The 16,559-nt window shown below is 32.4% G+C and overlaps 3 protein-coding genes across 8 annotated transcripts; 2 read left to right on the top strand and 1 right to left on the bottom strand.

Moving 5' to 3' along the window:
- The first annotated feature begins 416 nt into the window (after nucleotides 1–416).
- Nucleotides 417–8,100, top strand: LOC107927461 (zinc finger BED domain-containing protein RICESLEEPER 2). 5 transcript variants are annotated; one of them, XR_005909629.1, is made up of 7 exons: nucleotides 426–706; nucleotides 951–1,076; nucleotides 1,173–3,143; nucleotides 3,220–3,293; nucleotides 3,799–4,266; nucleotides 4,966–5,128; nucleotides 7,235–8,100. XR_005909629.1 is itself a non-coding variant. In XM_016858518.2 (5 exons), the coding sequence occupies exons 2-4, from the start codon at nucleotides 1,046–1,048 to the stop codon at nucleotides 3,291–3,293; spliced, it is 2,076 nt and encodes a 691-aa protein (XP_016714007.2). In that variant the 5' UTR covers nucleotides 417–706; nucleotides 951–1,045; the 3' UTR covers nucleotides 3,799–4,346. The 5 variants fall into 5 exon arrangements, 1 of the variants encoding a protein (XP_016714007.2); XR_005909631.1 differs by having other exon boundaries at nucleotides 457–706; nucleotides 4,943–5,128; XR_001692445.2 differs by lacking the exon at nucleotides 7,235–8,100 and having other exon boundaries at nucleotides 457–706; nucleotides 4,924–5,305.
- On the bottom strand, nucleotides 5,458–7,872 carry LOC107927462 (UDP-glycosyltransferase 74F2). Its single transcript, XM_016858519.2, has 2 exons — nucleotides 7,216–7,872; nucleotides 5,458–6,416 (listed from the first exon to the last, which is right to left on the bottom strand). Exons 1-2 carry the CDS (start codon nucleotides 7,870–7,872, stop codon nucleotides 5,685–5,687), a joined length of 1,389 nt encoding a protein of 462 aa, XP_016714008.2. The 3' UTR covers nucleotides 5,458–5,684.
- A 2,482-nt stretch (nucleotides 8,101–10,582) lies between the features above and the next one.
- On the top strand, nucleotides 10,583–12,831 carry LOC107927486 (pre-mRNA-splicing factor CWC25 homolog). 2 transcript variants are annotated; one of them, XM_016858555.2, is made up of 5 exons: nucleotides 10,583–10,684; nucleotides 10,846–11,105; nucleotides 11,199–11,520; nucleotides 11,679–12,430; nucleotides 12,518–12,831. In XM_016858555.2, the coding sequence occupies exons 2-4, from the start codon at nucleotides 10,918–10,920 to the stop codon at nucleotides 12,405–12,407; spliced, it is 1,239 nt and encodes a 412-aa protein (XP_016714044.2). In that variant the 5' UTR covers nucleotides 10,583–10,684; nucleotides 10,846–10,917; the 3' UTR covers nucleotides 12,408–12,430; nucleotides 12,518–12,831. The 2 variants fall into 2 exon arrangements, with proteins under 2 accessions (XP_016714044.2, XP_040943571.1); XM_041087637.1 differs by having other exon boundaries at nucleotides 10,675–10,730.
- The last annotated feature ends 3,728 nt before the right edge of the window (nucleotides 12,832–16,559 follow it).

Below are 16,559 nucleotides of genomic sequence, written 5' to 3' on the forward strand. Positions count from 1 at the left end.
ACTTGTTAAATTTAAACGACTAAAATGAGTGTACAATAACATTGAATTAATAAAAGGTGACTAAAATGAAAATTTATTAAAGTTGAGCAACTAAAATAAAAATAATTAACGATAGTACCCAATTTGTAATTTTTTTTTATTTTCAAATTAATAGATGAAGTGAATTTTAATTGATTTAGGGTGGATTTGAATGGTAGGAATGGTGCATTTAGCTTATATTTTGTCTCATATTATAGCATCGTTACGGTATTTAATCTCATCGTCACCATTGTTTTTACATTAAGAGTAGATAATGCACCGTTCGTGCAAATCCACCCTTACGATGTCCTCGGTTTACCTTTTTGAAATAAATTTCCCAAATTAAATTTTACAAAATTTACACATTTAGTACCATATCTTTTGTTACATTTCATTTCCCCAATATGTAATTTATTCATTTGTATACTCACTGCTACGAACAGTCTATTAACACTACGAGAGTTTAGGAACTCCACGATCTTCTCTTATTTTATTCCAATTTCTGTCCCCTTTTTTTAAAAAAATTATGTCTTTCATGGTGTAATTGAGTAATTTGTAATCAATCTAGTCTTTTAGTGAATGTGGAACAAAGATTGATTTTGGAATTGGGTCATTTTTCATTTAGGGTTTATGTGATTTTTTATTCTTTAATATCAGATATGTATTTGCTTAGCGTTCACAATTTAAGGTTCGATCCCTTTTCTCTCTCTCTCTCTCTCTCTTTTTGTTTTGGATTGTAGGGTTTTCATTCGTCGCTAAAGTTTTTTATGTTGGAAGTTGAAATTTGTCAATCTGCCGAGTCAAATAAAATAGAAATTGGGGTTTTTTTTTGTTTGTTTGATGGATTAGAAAGTTGAAGAACCCTAAGATTTTTTGGTGTATTTTAGAATTTAATTATAATCCCAATCTCAATTATCATCTCAATTTTTCAGGGTTTTTCAGTTCTCATGCATGAACTTTGCGTCATTGGAACTGAATCATTGATTCTCTGGAGTCTTTCCCTTTGGATTTTATATATTATCAACTAATGGATAACTTTGATCAGAAGCTTGGTCCAGGTAAGCTCTCATTCTATTTTTGCAATAAATCACTTTGTTTAGTCTGTAATTTTGATTTGTGTGAGATAATTATGTTTCCATTTGTCTCAACTGCAGAATTTTTCAAGAATCTCTCAGCGGAAGCTGTTACGCCATTAAATGTGGTTCATGAAGAGATATATGAAAGTTCTTCGAAGCGACCGAAAACGACATCCAAAGTCTGGGATATTTTCGAGAAACTTCCTGCGCAACAAGGAGATTCAAAGGCGATATGTAAGTTATGCAGGAGAATATATACTGCTAAAACTACTAGTGGTACTTCTCACTTGAGACGTCATATTGAGGCTTGCGTTAAACGTGGTAATCATGAAGTAGATCAGCGCTCAATAGAAGCATGCTTTAAACCTGTTAAACGGAATGCCAATCGTCTCACTCTTTCGCATGACACCTTGATTTCTGCTACTACATCCTTAAAGAACTATAAACTAGATGTCGATGAGATTCATCGGGCGATTGCAATGATGATCATTGTTGATGAACAACCATTCAGTGTGGTTGAAGATGCGGGTTTTAGACGTTTACTGAGTGCTGCATGTCCTGAATTTCCGGTGCTGAGTAGGAGTTCTATTAAAAGGGATATAATTTCCATATACGTGAAGGAGAGAGAGAATATTCGTGAATTGTTAGCAACATGTCCTGGTCGGATTTGTTTGACATCCAGCACATGGAAATCCGATTCCGATGATCACTTCAATTGTGTCACCACTCATTTCATTGACCATGAATGGAGGTTGCAGAAGAGGATTTTAAGGTTCAAGCTTATGCCTCCTCCATATGATAGTTTGTCTGTTGCTGATGAGATAGCTTTGTGTATGGTTCAATGGAACATCGAGCACAAGGTTTTCAGTGTTACGCTGGAGAATTTGTCGAGCGATGATTGTGTGGCTGACATGCTGAGATCACGACTTGCTGCGAAAAAGTATCTCCCTTGTAAGGGTGTGTTTTTTCATGTCAGTTGTTTCTTTCGCATTTTGAATTCGATTGTGCAAGCTGGTTTGAACCTAGTTGTTGATATCATTGCAAAGTTGAGTCTCGGTATTAAGTATGTGCAGCAATCTCCCCATAGGAAGAAGAACTTTTACATAGTTGCTAAGACTTTGAACTTGGATACTCAAAGAAAGTTGTGTCTCGATACCCCTGCCAGATGGAATTCCACATATGACATGATAGAAGTTGCTTTTTGTTATAAGAATGCATTCGTGTACTTGGCGGAACAAGACAAAAACTTTCTACACAAATTATCAGAAGATGAGTGGGAAAAGATGAGTGTCTTATATAAATTTCTAAAAGTCTTTTATGAGGTGACGTGTGTATTTTTTAGAAACAGACAGCCGACTTCAAATTTGTATTTCAAAGCAGCATGGAAAGTTCATAGTCGCTTATTTGATATGGTTAGAGGTCCAGAAAATTTCATGACTCGCATGGTCAGAGAAATGCACTCGAAATTGAACCACTACTGGTCAGCTTATAATTTGATCTTGTCATGTGCTGCGATTTTGGATCCTAGATACAAGATTAAGTTTGTTGAATATTGTTACACCAAACTGTATGGTAGTGGTGCTCAGAAATATGTTAGCGTAAGCGTTAACACTTTGTATGGCTTGTTTGATGAATACATGCAAAATTCAGCACGCCCTTCTCAGACTACCTTATTGTCAACTGCTGCCAGTAAAATATCCAATGATAAAGACGAAAACGATGGGTTTGAAGATTATGAAACCTTTCAAAGTGCCAGGTTCCGAACTCAAGTGGAGAAGTCTCAACTTGATCTTTATTTAGAAGAACCAAGCCATGATCTAAACAGTGAAATAGATGTCTTGGAGTATTGGACTTTATGCTCCTTGAGGTATCCAGAGCTTTCAAAAATGGCCCGTGATGTTTTAACCATTCCAGTGTCCACCATTGCTTCTGACAGTGCATTTGACATTACTCCTCAAGTGATTAGCGCTGATCGTAGCTCTTTAAAACCAAAGATGTTACAAGCATTGGTTTCTCTTCAAGATTGGATGTTGGCTTCTGATAGAACAAGTAAGTCACCTTATTTGATCGCATATGGTAATTGCTGTTATACCATGCATAACTGCTTTGTTTAAAATTTCTGTAGGAGGTTTAGGCTCTATGGAAAGCAAACCTGAAGATGATAGCTCCAGTTCTAGTGATGGTGATGATGATTATTAGGTAATTTTCGTTTTAATCATACATCTATTTCTGTTTTCTTGTAACTGATTTTCCCCGATTTAGAACTTCATCTGCATTCTTTTGAGGGATAAATATCAAATTTATACATGGGCTTTGGTCCAATGTGCAATTTTGATGCATGAACTTTTTTCACATGAAACTTGAATTGTGGTTCATGTGTATTCGTGAAACTTTGAATTGAATCAATTGTACACATTTAAAGAAATGAATGTACACATTTATTTTCATATTGGATTAATATAATTGTTTGTGTATGCAATATAACAACATAAAATGGTGCTAATCCGATACAGTTGTTTGTGATTTGTGAGAGTTTAATCAAATTAAAATTTCATGTATAAAATCGCATAAAATCAAAGTTACATGTATAGTTTTGATATTTATCCCTTCTTTCTGCTGACCACATCTTTGATACTGCAAAGATTAGTATGTTCTAATATGAACGAGCATACAGGGTTTTTGAACTCATTTCTTCTTCTTCCAGCTTATCTGAAGTGTTGCAGAAGAGCCATCTTGCTTCTAGGAAATTCTGACAACTGATTAACAATGAGGTTCGATTGACATGGATACGACGCGGAGTTATAAACAAATGATGAATCATCTCCAGCATAATGTTCAAAGAAAATGGAGCAATGGACTCATAAAAAGGGACCCCAAAACTCCAAAAATCAAATGATAATATATGGCATTAACTGCCCCAAGATCGTACACATAATGCGGCTCTCTGAAAGGCCTGATTTCGGAGCTGATGATAAACACTTGTGGAAAAGATCACAGCAATTTGTTTATTTGTTTCTCAAAGAGCTTAGCACAAGCATTGGACAAACTGGTAATGGTGTTAATCTTTCCATGCTAATATTTGTGCTTTCATCTTCTTCAAATTAGGAGCTTGTTGAAGGAAACGAAAAGCTTTTGCTTGAACTTGATGTTGGTGATTAGGCTTTTTTGAGGGGTAAGTTCTTAAAGAATTGCAGCATTTAATTTATGCTATAATTTGTGTTTGGTAAATAAAAATATCTACTATTTGCATCATTCATCTCTATTGTGGGAAGATTTTAAAAGCAATTTTAGAATGAAAAAATCAATTGATTAATGAATTTTTATTGTTGTAGTTAAAGGGCAGCCCTCATTGGCTTTAGGTTGTGTTTTGATTATAACAGGATCACTGGTTTTTCTCTTTTTAAGAAGAAAAAAACTTCACAAGCAATATTGTGTTTGCAAAAAAAAAAAAAAACCAGAAAAGGTCACATGGCTACGTGCATATGTCTTAGATTTGCTTGTGGAGTATTTTTATTTCACCTACAATGTATAGAATAATTATCCTAGTCTTCTATATTATATTCAAGATTTTAGTTGAGTTGGTGTTCTTCATCAATTGCATCTCAACTCAGTGGTAAAGTTATAACTTCATCAATTGCATCTCAACTCAGTGGTAAAGTTATAAAAGAATCTCTTATTTATCTTAAAATAAAGCCTTCTAAGCCAAGTAAAATCGACAACTTAATCACCAAGTAAATGACTCAAAAAATAAAGATAAAACTTTATGGGATAAGGTAAGTTGATCACCAATCTTTTCTTTAGCCAATCTCGATCAACATCATTAATGTAGGGATAAAACATATTCTAAGGGTCATTTGTTTGGAGGTCAAAGCTATCTTGAAGACATGTCCGGATTATTGTCTAAAGATCGCGAGAATAAACAAGCAGATCAAAGAGCTGTTGGAACATGGATTGAAACGTCAACACCAAGACATTTAAAGTCTCAACAATCTTCTGCTTTGACTCTTCGACAAATCATAAACAAATGATGAAAGGTAAACTCCTCTTACCACCATGCCAGAAACATATGATATACCAAAATAAAATGGCATAAGTAACTCATAAAAAGGATGTTCAATACATCTGAAAAATGATGACCAAATGTTGGAACATTTTATCAACTGTCCACATGATTTTTATCAGGAATTGGATGATTTTGTAGTGTTTTTATCTGGGTATTGGTTGTGTTTACTTATGAGTGATTATATGAATATATAGTTTTTCGAGTAAAATATTTTGTGTTCTAAGTTATGCCTAAAATTATTTCAGTGTCAAAACAATGAAAAAAATATAAAATTATAGATTTTAAGGGTAAGATGGCAGATTCACAAATAACACATCACCCCTCTTTACATCCATTGTACCAAAGAGAGCCGAATAATCATATAGATTTAAGAGATTTTGAATAAAATTTGTGTTTTGATCATAATTGAATCACTCGTAGCTTTTACCTATTTTCTAATAACATATAATGTGCATTATTGCATAAATCAATTGAACTAAGTCTTAGATTTGTGATTTTAAATATTTTGTTTACTAAGAACACTAACCCTATTTACATCTTGCCAATATTTTAGAGACCAATTCATCAATATTCTTGTCCGAACTTCCATCTTCACACACTGCTTCCACAGCCAATTCCTTCCATTTCATAGCATTTCTTTTCATTTCAATCCCTTGTTCCCCTTCCATAACTTGTCTAATACACCTCTCTATTTCATCTCCACTCACAATCCCATCCTCCCTGACATTAACTCGAACCCCAACTTTCCAAACATCCTCAACTAGCTTAGCATCCGTGGTTTGGTCGGTCCACTGCGGCATCGCCACCATCGGTACCCCCAAACACAAGGCCTCAATCGTGGAGTTCCACCCACAATGCGTGAAAAAACACCCTATGGCCTCATTCGCAAGTACCTCGGTTTGTGGTATCCAAGTAACTATCAATGCTTTATCACCCATTTCCTCAATGAAACAGTGTGGGACTTTCGGTAACTCGGAAGGCCGAACCACCCACAAGAAATGAAACCCAGTTTGCTTTAAACCCCGTGCAAGTTCCTTCATTTGGTCGATGGTTAGGTTAGCCATGCTTCCAAATGAGACGTAAACGACCGAGCATGGTGGCTTGGTGGTCAGCCAACATGTACTGGTAGAGTCTAGTTTAAAGAGATTGAGATCGTAATCTTTGTCCTTTTCAAGTCTTTTATCTAAATACATGGATGGGATTGTTGGGCCTATCGTTAACAATGGTTGCGTCATCACCTTCGACATCGAATCAACAACCTGTTTATATCAAAGAGATCATTACAAAATGGTGAAAGTACCTTGCATGTCCCTATACCACTTGCTGCATTTTGGTTTTTATATTTTTAAAAATAATAGCAATATAATAGCGAAATAATTACAAATCAATAAAAAACAGTGATAAAATAGTAACATTTTTTTTATTTTACAAATTCGGGCTGAGCCTGGGCAAAAAAGAGCTTACCCATTTTCCGAGCTTATATTTTTGCCTAAATCCTCACTTTTCGAGCTAGCCTTCTGGAAAAACTGGGCGACTCGGCCCATGGATAAGTCTAGGTTTTAGTTAGGCTTTTGAAACTAGTTCTCTAGCTATCACTACCACCAGGGTGAATAAAGATATTTTTTTGTCTCAACTTGGTACTTAAGTTTAGCTTAAATATTCAATTTGATATCTGAGTTTTTTTTACCCCAATTAGGTATCTGTGTTTTTCTACAAGAAAACACATGTCAACCATTAGGCAATATGATGTCGTTTGGTTTGGATACCAAATTGAATATTGAAACTAAACTTAAATATCAAATCGAGAAAAAAAATCTTAAATGCCAAATGATATATTAACGGCTTGAATTTCTCGAAAAAAAAAGATAAATTTAATATAATAATAAAATGAAATATTTAAATACTGTTAATTTATATTGATACTATTGACATCTACAATTATTATTAATTGAAGTTATTATTAACTAAGCCCCAAAATATTAGAGCAGAACTCATTCAAGTCCTATAATTGAGAAGAAAAGAGAGAGAGAGAGCTTTATATAGTTATAGTAAACTAACCTCTTGTTCCAACTTGTAGAAGGTATTAACTACAATGAAATCAGCTTTGTCTGTATTAGAGAATTGATTCAACACCAACTCGAAATAAGATGGATATGAACCCGCAACATAGATAAATGACGGCATGTCTCGAAGATCAAGCAACGGCAACCCGGGAATGCCAATTGGCGTCATTGACGATGAAATCGGAAGACTCAAAAGCCCATTATGAGCATAATAATATATGTAATTCACAGCGCACGCCTGCGTGAAAAAAGCAATTCCAACAAGACCAAATTGTTGGGCAACATCAAGAACCCATGGAAGGAAAGCATCATAGAGTATGCAATCAATAGGACGGGGTGAGTTCTTATGCTTTATGATAAGTTCGGTCAAGGTTTTTGACCCAACAGTTTGTAATCGTACAAGGTAATCGTCAACACTCCCGACTTCAAAGAATCCGCCTTTATCACAACCGTCTGATATCGTGTCGAAATCGATGTCGGAGTTGAGTACTTCAGGTTTCATGGTTTCGGAGATGAAGACAGTGGTGGCAAAGGTTGCTTTGAGTCCTTTGGAGGATAAGCGTTTGGAGAATTGAAGCATTGGGTTAATATGGCCTTGGCTTGGATAAGGAATGACCAATACATGAACCCTATTGTTTGCTTTTTTCTCCATTTGTTTTTGTTCTCCAATATAATTTATGATTTTCAAGAATATTGGACTATGCTATTTATATAGGAATGTGTAAATTAAATTAACAGATAAAATACCACCATCGGTAGAGTGTGTAAGACCACGATTAATCTTGAAAAGAATAGATGAAAAAAGATTATGTCATATCAATGGATAGAGCTTTGCCGCCCCAATTATATGGAAATAAAAAAGTAACGAGCTTTTCTTTGAGTTGTTTATCTTCATAACCGATAGAATATTTTTTGATACAATGCATAGAATTATTTATAACTCCTAACCCTTAAATAAGTGAATAAACGTGCTTCAACACACTCGAACTCACGTCGTCCTACATTGACAATAATTTTCATGCCAATCGAACCAATACTGAATTTGAGATATAAATTTACAACTTTGAAAGGATTTGGATCATAGGATCTCAGAAAAATATAGATAAGTTTTATTAATTAAGATGATTTCATCCACACGAAACATAGGCAATATTTTCAACTTTACACCGAATACAAACAATGTTCCTTAATTGAATGTAAAATTATTCAACCATCCACCCCTTTCATGATAATGAAACCTTTTGGGTTCAAACGTTAAATAATTCAACAAATAATCTTCTACCACATACCAAACGTAGACTTGTACAGCTCGACCCGGAGGTCTATTCGAAAAATAAAAATATTTGGATAAAAATATAAGTTTAAAAGATGGGTTTTGACAAAAAGATAAGGCTCGTTTAGAAAATGGATTGAGTCCCAGCTAAAGTTTTTTTGACCCCGAGCCTAGCCCGGATACATGTCTAAAAATATCAATACCCTTAACAAAGTATTTGTACTTTCACCAAAATATCGATACCCTGCCTGGTATCAATTCCATTTTAAGGTAAGATGTTTTGGAAATTAAAGAAAAATTGCTTGAGTGTCGATACCCTTTTCAAGGTGTCGATACCTCATAATGTATCGATATTATAGGCTTTAATACAGGTCAAGTCGGGCTAGGCCCGGGGTTAGCATATATAATCTAGGCCGGGTTTGAGTAAAAATTAACACTCATTTTTTAGCCGAACCTAAATTTTGTTGAAACCCGACCCGACCCATGAATTTCACTTCATTCCGTATTGAATTTTGATTAATTTAGAGTTGAATCTAATTAAATTTCTAAATGAGAAACAAAACTCATTTAATATTGTTGTCTCCATTCATAAAATTTGAATTTTATATCTCGACATAATAAGCATTGATAGAGACAAGGATGAATCCAAAAATATTATAAAAGAAGTAAAAAATATTACTAATGGCAGCAATAGAACCACTTGATCAATTTTTCAATTTTATAACATTTTATTTTTTATGTATCATAAGAATACTAAAAATATAACACAATAATATAAATATTAAATAATATTTAAGTTTAAATATTATAAAATTCAGTCCATGCAAAAAATGTTCATCTCTATACTCATGTTGTAAGTTCGAGTCACATGAATCTGTATATATTTGGCAATGGTTTGCTACTATCAGTGGCACGTGTGCTGTACTAAATATATATGTAAATCAAAATAGGGTACCTAAACAAATTTGAATTAATCATTTGAAACTATTGTATATATGAAACTCGATTTTGATTTAAATATATAACTCTTTGCTTATAAAATATGTAAATATAAAATGATATTTTCTCGCACAAATGAAAGTTAGTGTAGTTTTGAGATCTTTTTTCCTTTTTCATGCAACAATTATTAAATAATGTTGGCTTAACTACAATATTAGACCCTAAAATTTTTTTTTTCACTTCGGTATTTAATTTTTTATTAAAAATAATACCTAATTTATCAGTTTCATCTCATTTTACCTAAAAAGGTGTATGAAATCCAATAAAAACATGCTATATGCCACATTCTTTTTGGCCATTGTCGTGTTTTGGGATAAAATGAGATAAAATTGATAGTTTAGATTTAGAGATGCTCATGCGTCAAGTTCAGGCTGGGCATAAGCATGATTTTAACATATTTTATATTTGTCCAAATTCGGCCAATAATATAGGCCCAAAATTTTGGCCAAACCTGCATATTTGTAAAAGATTAACTCAAGCCCAATTTAGTCCCACCAATATTATTTTTTAAATTTTTTTAAAAATATTTATATTATATTATTTTAATATTTAATAATTTTATACATTTTTTATTTATTGAAAATTTTTATATAGCAATCTTAACATTATTTTAATGTTTACATTAAAGTAGTATTGTACATTTAGTATAAATTTATTTTTTTAATGTGTTATAAATTATATAATATAAAGTATTATAAACTTGAAAATAGGTCGGGTTAGGCTTGGGCCTTAAATGTTTAAATTTGAGCTCGACCCATATTTTAAACGAGTCTAATTATTTTACCCAGACCTATTTTTTAGACCTAATATTTTTGCTCAAACCCTTCTAAATTTTGGGCCGGCATTCAGGATTGAACGAATAATTCGGTCCATGAACATGTCTAATTTAAATACCACTTTTAACTGAAAAAACCCTTTAGAAACTTAAATAAAAAAATAATACACTTTGAGGTCCAACTTTGCATTTAAGCCCATAAAGTTTTATAATGTGGACTCAAGCCCAATCCAATGAGAAAAAAAAACCCATATTTCAGCTCGGCCGAAAATTGCTGTAGTCATGAACCGCCAATATTTTCTATTCTATTTATTTATTTTATATAAAATTATGAATTTTTATTTAATAAATAACAAAATTATACAAAAACTAGTTCAAATAGACTTCACAATTCTCCAATCGACTGCTTCCTTTTAGGTATGTTTTTTGTTTGCAATTGAAATTGAAATTGAAATTGATTTCGGTAACGATTTACAATTTCAATAATTTCTAATTTAGATTTGATTATAGGGTTTACTGCAAATTTATTCAACTTGATATTGGTTAGGGTTTACAGTCAATTTTATTCAATCTTGCAGAGGATCTGATTTAGGGAAGATTTGAAAATTCATCGTAATTGAGGATTGGGTAATTGATTTGGTATCTGAAAAATGGCATTGAAGTTTCTGAACAAGAAAGGATGGCATACCGGTAGCTTGAGGAACATCGAAAACGTGTGGAAAGCGGAACAAAAGCACGAGGCTGAGCAGAAGAAATTGGAAGAGCTTCGTAAGCAGATTCATGAAGAGAGGGAACGCTCTGAGTTCCGTCTTCTCCAAGAACAAGCTGGCCTTGTCCCGTAAGTCTATTTCCTTGTTTCCCCCTTTTTGTGATTCGAAAATTAGGGTTGAGGGTTTTGATTCGATTTCAATTTTTCTTAAAAATTTTGTAGGAAGCAGGAGAGGTTGGATTTTCTCTACGATTCTGGACTTGCTGTTGGGAAAGGTGCTAGTAGCTCCGCTGCTGGAGGTAGCGGAGGTGGAGGTTTCAAGGCTCTCGAAGAAGCCCTCCCGGGGTCGAAGGCAGGTACTGATGGTAATGCCAACCAGTCGTCTTCTGCGCCCAGTGCGTTGTTTGAAGACAAACCTCACTCGGCTAATGATGCCTGGCGTAAGCTCCATTCAGATCCATTGCTTATGATTCGCCAGCGCGAACAAGAAGCACTTGCTCGTATCAAGAACAACCCTGTCCAAATGGCCATGATTCGCAAATCTGTATGTTATTCATCTATTCTATTGCTTTTAATGTGTGTTCTTATAGGTTTCATTGTGAATATGATTCTACTTTTAAGTAGGAGTAGAGAACCCATTGATCTTTGAAATTACTGTTGCAATTACTAATCATTTTTCCATTTTGGTTAATGGTTTAATAGGTTGTAGAGAAGAAGCAAAAGGAAAAATCCCCTGATCATAAGGAACACCGTAAGAAGCATCACCGTAGTAGTTCCAAGCATCGGAAACATTCATCGTCTAAACGGCATTCATATTCTGAAGATGACACTTCTAAGGAGGACAAAAAAGATAAAAATCACCATCGCAAGAGGTCAGATTATGAGGGGCACTATCGCAGAACAGAATCAGATTCAGAACATGAATTAAAGGAAACAGAAAGGGAAGAGAAGAGTCACCGCAGGCAGAAATATGGATATGATGATCAAGATGTTGATAAGAGGAGCCATGACAAGTCTAAGCGTGATAAATATTCTTCTCAAGCTTCACGAAGTATAGATGCAGATAAAAATCAAGAAAAAGATCGACGGTCTTATGACCATAGAGATACTGGACCTCGGGATAACAAGCGCCGGGGTGTTTCCCATAAACTATCTGAAGAGGAGAGAGCTGCCCGGCTTCGTGAAATGCAAGAGGATGCTGAGTTGCATGAAGAGCAAAGGTGGAAGCGGTTGAAAAAGGCCGAGGAAAATGATGCTCGGGAGGCTACACTGTCCAGCACATCTGTTGGCAAAAACTTCTTGGATGCTGCCAATAGAAGCATTTATGGTGCTGAGAAGGGTGGAAGCTCAACAATAGAAGAGAGCGTCCGTCGTAGGGCGCATTATTCACAAGGCCGTTATGAATCAGAAGGAAATGCTTTTAGACGTTGATGTTGTGTTTCCGATATATTCCGGTAAATGCTGTTTCTAATAAATTCCGGTTTATGCTTGTTTTGGTTTATTGTTGATACTGAATTCTATTCATCTGTTCAAATTTTCAGTTCTCAGCAGGCTTCAATTAAGCAGCGAGGTTTCAGTTCTTGTTGTACCATTTTACTTCAGCATGGAATGAGACGATGATTATGGTCTCGCTGGAGATTTCAGTTTCTTTATGTCCGAAGTTTATATGAGCGACTGGTATGTTACTACCCTAATGTTCATATTAGTTGATGCGATTCTATTTATATTTTATGTACACTTTGTGACTGAGTTGTGTGACCTCTAAAGGGATTCACATTCACAACATTTCCCTTTGAAAATCTTCTTGTATCTCTCATCAAGGTTCAAAAAAAGGAGAATTATAGCTATTTGGTCACCTGCCTTTTCTGTGTTTACATGCTTTGGATTTTACCAGTAAAAATACGGTGGTCCTTGTACTAAAAACCAGATTACATTTTACTCTTTTCTACTCAAAAATTGGGCAAATTAGTCTCTATATATTAGATCAAAAAGTAAACTGGTTCTTCTACTACAAAATTACATCTATTTTTACGGTTAAAAACTAGTCATGTACCTCAAAATGAGGTGCACTTGGCATGTCAAATGTGTAGTTATTCCGTTTATCACGTCAATTTTTAACAGTAGAAATATATGAAAATTTTAATAAAAAATATTAATTTATTCTTTGATCAAACATATGGAGATTAATTTGTTTATGGTATTCTGACCTTTGGACTATGCTAATACAAGTTCAAAGGATCATGAAGGTTTTTTTTTTTTATGTATATTTCAGATTATTTAGAATGCCTAATAGGTCTGGGTTTATAAGATATTATTGAATTTGGACTAGTTTGATCCGTTTGAATTATTAATTAATTATAAAAATATTGTTTTTTATTTACTTTTAATGACAAAATTATATAAAATATCTATATTGAAATATTTTTATAAAAGCGAAATGTTGAATCAGGTCAAAGGTTTTCATTAGTCAAATAAAAGACTAATCCTTTTTTAAGGTGCCGAAATTAGGACAAGTCTTTTCTTTATGGGTTTATTTCTAAAGTCTTTTAATGATGTATATCAGCTTCCAAAAATTATGTTTTTTTTAAAATAATATTTAATTTAGCTGTTATATATTTATTTTTAAATACATCATTATTCACTTAATTTTATATTATAAATTGAAAAACTTTTATTTAAATATTTTCAAAAAATATTATCTTGTTTTATTATATTCAAAAGTTTAGCCTCAATTTGAGCCATCAATTATTTGGACCTGATCAAATAAAACACGTGGCAGTATTTCAATCAAATATTTCAATAATTCCAAAATATTTAAAATAATAAATGAAAATTATGTTCTCCCCTAAATTTATCAAACAGTCATCAAATATTTATAAAATAAATAAATATTTTATTTAATATTTCAATTTAATCAAACAAAAAATAATAATGATTCATGAATTGGATTTCCAAATTGCTTTCGGTCGACTTTTTAAAGCGAAAGTGTACCAATAATATATGAAGAAAATGAGGAAGTTTTTCAAAAGAATAATCAAGAATATTCAAGGGCCAAAATCGAAGGGACCAAATTGTAAAAATAAAAAACTCATAAACCCTTAAACAACAAATTTGAAAAAGACAGAGAGAATCTAGCATGTCCTTTTCTTTGTCTTTCTTAAAACCGCCCCACTTTCCATGTCTCTGCTTTTCTGAGCGCTCTATCATCTTATCCACGTGTCGACATTGTGTTGGTTCGTTGATGTATGGGTCGTGTGGCTGGTACTTTGTGGTCCCCACTTTGTGATGAAATTGATACTACACACGGTCACATCCACGTCCCTCGTATCGTCTCCTTTACCTTTTTTTATCGTCTCTCATCTCTTGATAAATTCAAAATCTCCTCATTTCAACCTTTTTAACTAGGGTAAATTACACCTAATGTCGCTAACTATTAGTAAATTTATATTTTTATCACTTAATTTTAAAAGCTTGTAAAATGATCATTGAATTTATTGAAAGTTTTTATTTAAGTCACTGAATTATTTGAAAGTTTTCATTTAGCGAGCTTCAAGCAACAATTTAACAATTGATATGGTGGATCAGTACTCATCGACGAGTAGAAAAGTATACTATAAATCCAAATCGATCAAGCAGTCAGTGTCAGAGTTGAAGAATAAGTTGGTTGGATTTTGATTCGAAGATTTGTGGTGTTCAAATTCGTTTCATGGAAAAAATGAACTATAAAAGAGAATGAGAAGAAAAGTTTTCGATTGGTATAGGCAATGCGAACAAAGAAGACCATACAACAACAATATTAAAATCCCAATGACTTAAATAAAAACTTCTGAATAGTTCAATGACCGTTTTGTAACTTTTTGAAGTTGAGTGATCAAAATGTAAACTTACTAAAGTATATTTTCATATCGTACACATTTAAATAAATAAATACTCACATTTATTTTCACATTAGATTAATATAATTGTTTGTGTATACAATATGTCAACGTAAATTGATGTTAATTTGATAATATTGTTAGTGATTTATATAAATTGAATCAAATTAAAATTTCATGTATAAAATCTCGTAAAATTAAATTTCATTTATACTATTACACGTTAAACTAAAATTCAAGTATAATTTTGATAATTATTTTTTTTAATTTTAAATAAAATTAAAAAGATCGTAGCTTTCTTTTTCTCCTTTTATCATCATTTCATCTTTTTGTACCTTTCAAGTTATCTTCTTTTTTTTTTCAAGCACACCACTAAAAGGTGAAAATAATTGAATTTTTTTTTGTCAAAAAATGAATAAAACGTTTAAAGTATTAACAATATTTTTATTTTTTTTAGAATTATATTTATATTTGGAACAAAATATGGAGAATATGAGAATATTTTTTCCTTAGCTATACGAGCACTATTGTCAATACAGAAAGTTGTGGATTTGAATGCGCTAAGATGTATTATCTTTCTATTTATAAGTTGAGGAGGGACTATAAGTAATTTTAGCCATCGTGTTAAAAAGAACCGATATAACCAGAATTTATAATAAAATTATTCAAATAATAATAACAATAAAACCCAAAAAATATTTTTTTTATAAAAAAAGTTGGTAGTTCAAAAGTTTTGGTAAAGATAATTTATAAGGCAAAATATTAAAGCAATTTAGAAAAAATTGGAAAAAAAAAAGTTTGTCAATCAAAGTTGCCATTATCTAATATTTTTAAAATAAAAGTTTGCCGACATTCCCAAAATAGCCTTTTTTGGTAGAGATGGGATGTTGATAAATAAAAATGTTATCTAGATATGGGAATTAGGTGAAAGGGATGAAAGTGAAAAGGAAGAGACAACATTTAATAGATTTTTAATTCTAAATTAATTTGTTAGCTTAGCTATTAATTTGAGGGTTTAATTTTGTTATTAGCACCTATTAGTCCTTTTATTTTTTCAAAATTTAAAATTTTAGTCCTCACCAAATAATATTTATTAAATTCATTAAGTCAAGTTGTGTCATTTTTAAAATCTGATGCGTCAAACATATTATCATGTGTAATGTCATGTCAGCTTATTATTTTCACATATTTCTCACTAGAATTAACCAAACAAAATTAACTGTTATTATTCGGGCCAAGACTAAAATTACCAATTCAAAAATACAGGGACTAAAATTTATCAAATAAAAGTAAATCCACAACTTTCACAGAGCATAAGGATTAATAGCATATTAATTTAACCTTAGTTTGAGTGTTAAATGGTAGCCCAAATTCGATCTGAAACATGTTTAAAACAAGCGGATCAAATTGTAAACATGTAAATTTTCAGAATTAATCTAATGATAAAGTGTTAAAGATAATTACTCTTTAAGTGGCTAATTAGTAATAAAGATTCACGAGGAGGGATCCACTTATACCGGTGTAAAACTAAAGTAGCTTTATACCATTTCATAAATTTGTATAAGATTAATATTTTAACGATCTAACTGTTAAATTTGTAAATTACACCCAAGGTCACTAAATTATTACTAAGTTTACATTTTGATCATTCAACTTCAAAAAGTTACAAAATGTTCAATGAACTATTCGAAAGCTTTCATTTAAGTCA

The sequence above is a fragment of the Gossypium hirsutum genome, chromosome A02, assembly GCF_007990345.1.
Source record: "Gossypium hirsutum isolate 1008001.06 chromosome A02, Gossypium_hirsutum_v2.1, whole genome shotgun sequence".
NCBI classification, from domain to species: Eukaryota; Viridiplantae; Streptophyta; class Magnoliopsida; order Malvales; family Malvaceae; genus Gossypium; species Gossypium hirsutum.

Coding starts and splice junctions, on each gene's coding strand:
- LOC107927461 (XM_016858518.2), top strand. CDS start 1,046: ATGGATAACTTTGATCAGAAGCTTGGTCCAG. Junction 1,077..1,172: donor TGATCAGAAGCTTGGTCCAG/GTAAGCTCTCAT, acceptor TCTCAACTGCAG/AATTTTTCAAGAATCTCTCA. Junction 3,144..3,219: donor GTTGGCTTCTGATAGAACAA/GTAAGTCACCTT, acceptor AAATTTCTGTAG/GAGGTTTAGGCTCTATGGAA.
- LOC107927462 (XM_016858519.2), bottom strand. CDS start 7,872: ATGGAGAAAAAAGCAAACAATAGGGTTCATGTATTGGTCATTCCTTAT. Junction 6,417..7,215: donor TCTACAAGTTGGAACAAGAG/GTTAGTTTACTA, acceptor TGATATAAACAG/GTTGTTGATTCGATGTCGAA.
- LOC107927486 (XM_016858555.2), top strand. CDS start 10,918: ATGGCATTGAAGTTTCTGAACAAGAAAGGATGGCATACCGGTAGCTTG. Junction 11,106..11,198: donor GAACAAGCTGGCCTTGTCCC/GTAAGTCTATTT, acceptor AAAATTTTGTAG/GAAGCAGGAGAGGTTGGATT. Junction 11,521..11,678: donor TGGCCATGATTCGCAAATCT/GTATGTTATTCA, acceptor ATGGTTTAATAG/GTTGTAGAGAAGAAGCAAAA.